The 554-nt window shown below is 49.8% G+C and overlaps 1 protein-coding gene across 1 annotated transcript in view; it reads right to left on the bottom strand.

Moving 5' to 3' along the window:
* LOC106330656 overlaps window positions 1-527 on the bottom strand; it is a 1,676-nt gene extending 1,149 nt beyond the window's left edge. Inside the window, exons 1-2 of the mRNA XM_013769094.1 lie at window positions 408-527; window positions 42-239 (exon numbers count right to left, since the gene is read on the bottom strand). Coding sequence (XP_013624548.1) covers window positions 42-239; window positions 408-527 — 318 coding nt within the window. The remainder of the gene's footprint in view (window positions 1-41; window positions 240-407) is intronic.
* Window positions 528-554: the final 27 nt, after the last annotated feature.

Here is a 554-nt window from a genome sequence, read left to right as displayed (position 1 = left end):
TTGTACTTTGTGTAGAAGTGGCTCAGGAATGCTGATCGAACCTGGTCCCATGAGGTGAGAGAACCGGTTGGGAGAGATTGCAACCAACGAGAAGCTTTCCCTTCAAGAGAGAATGGGAACACCGTGCATTTGACATAATCTGGTGGCACTCCATTAGAGCGAGAGAAATTGCAGATCCTCTCAAAGGCCTCTATGTGGTCCATTGGAATGTCTGAAGTGAGGCCGCTGAACGTGCTCTTCTGTACCAGACCTATCAGTGCAGGTTTGATCTCATAATCTTGTCGAGTACAGTGTGGAGGGTTGATGGGGGAGCGGTTAGTAGCGAAGTTCCGCGGAAGGTTTCGCTCCCCAATAAAAGCACCACGCTCTTCTCGCACGGCGTTCACGGCTGCTTGTTCCTAAGCAACTTGTTGCTGATTTTGGATGGTCTCCTGCATCTGCAACATCTGCTGTTGCTGAGTCTGCATTTGTTGTTGAATGAGTGCCAATGCAGCAGTGAGGTCATCCATATTGCCGTGATCACCCATGTTGGTGTCGGTTGTTCTTGGCTGTTG

Source organism: Brassica oleracea, chromosome C3 (assembly GCF_000695525.1).
Source record: "Brassica oleracea var. oleracea cultivar TO1000 chromosome C3, BOL, whole genome shotgun sequence".
Classification (NCBI taxonomy): Eukaryota; Viridiplantae; Streptophyta; class Magnoliopsida; order Brassicales; family Brassicaceae; genus Brassica; species Brassica oleracea.
Note: the sequence above shows the minus strand (reverse complement) of the source record. Positions and strands in the feature narration are given on the sequence as shown.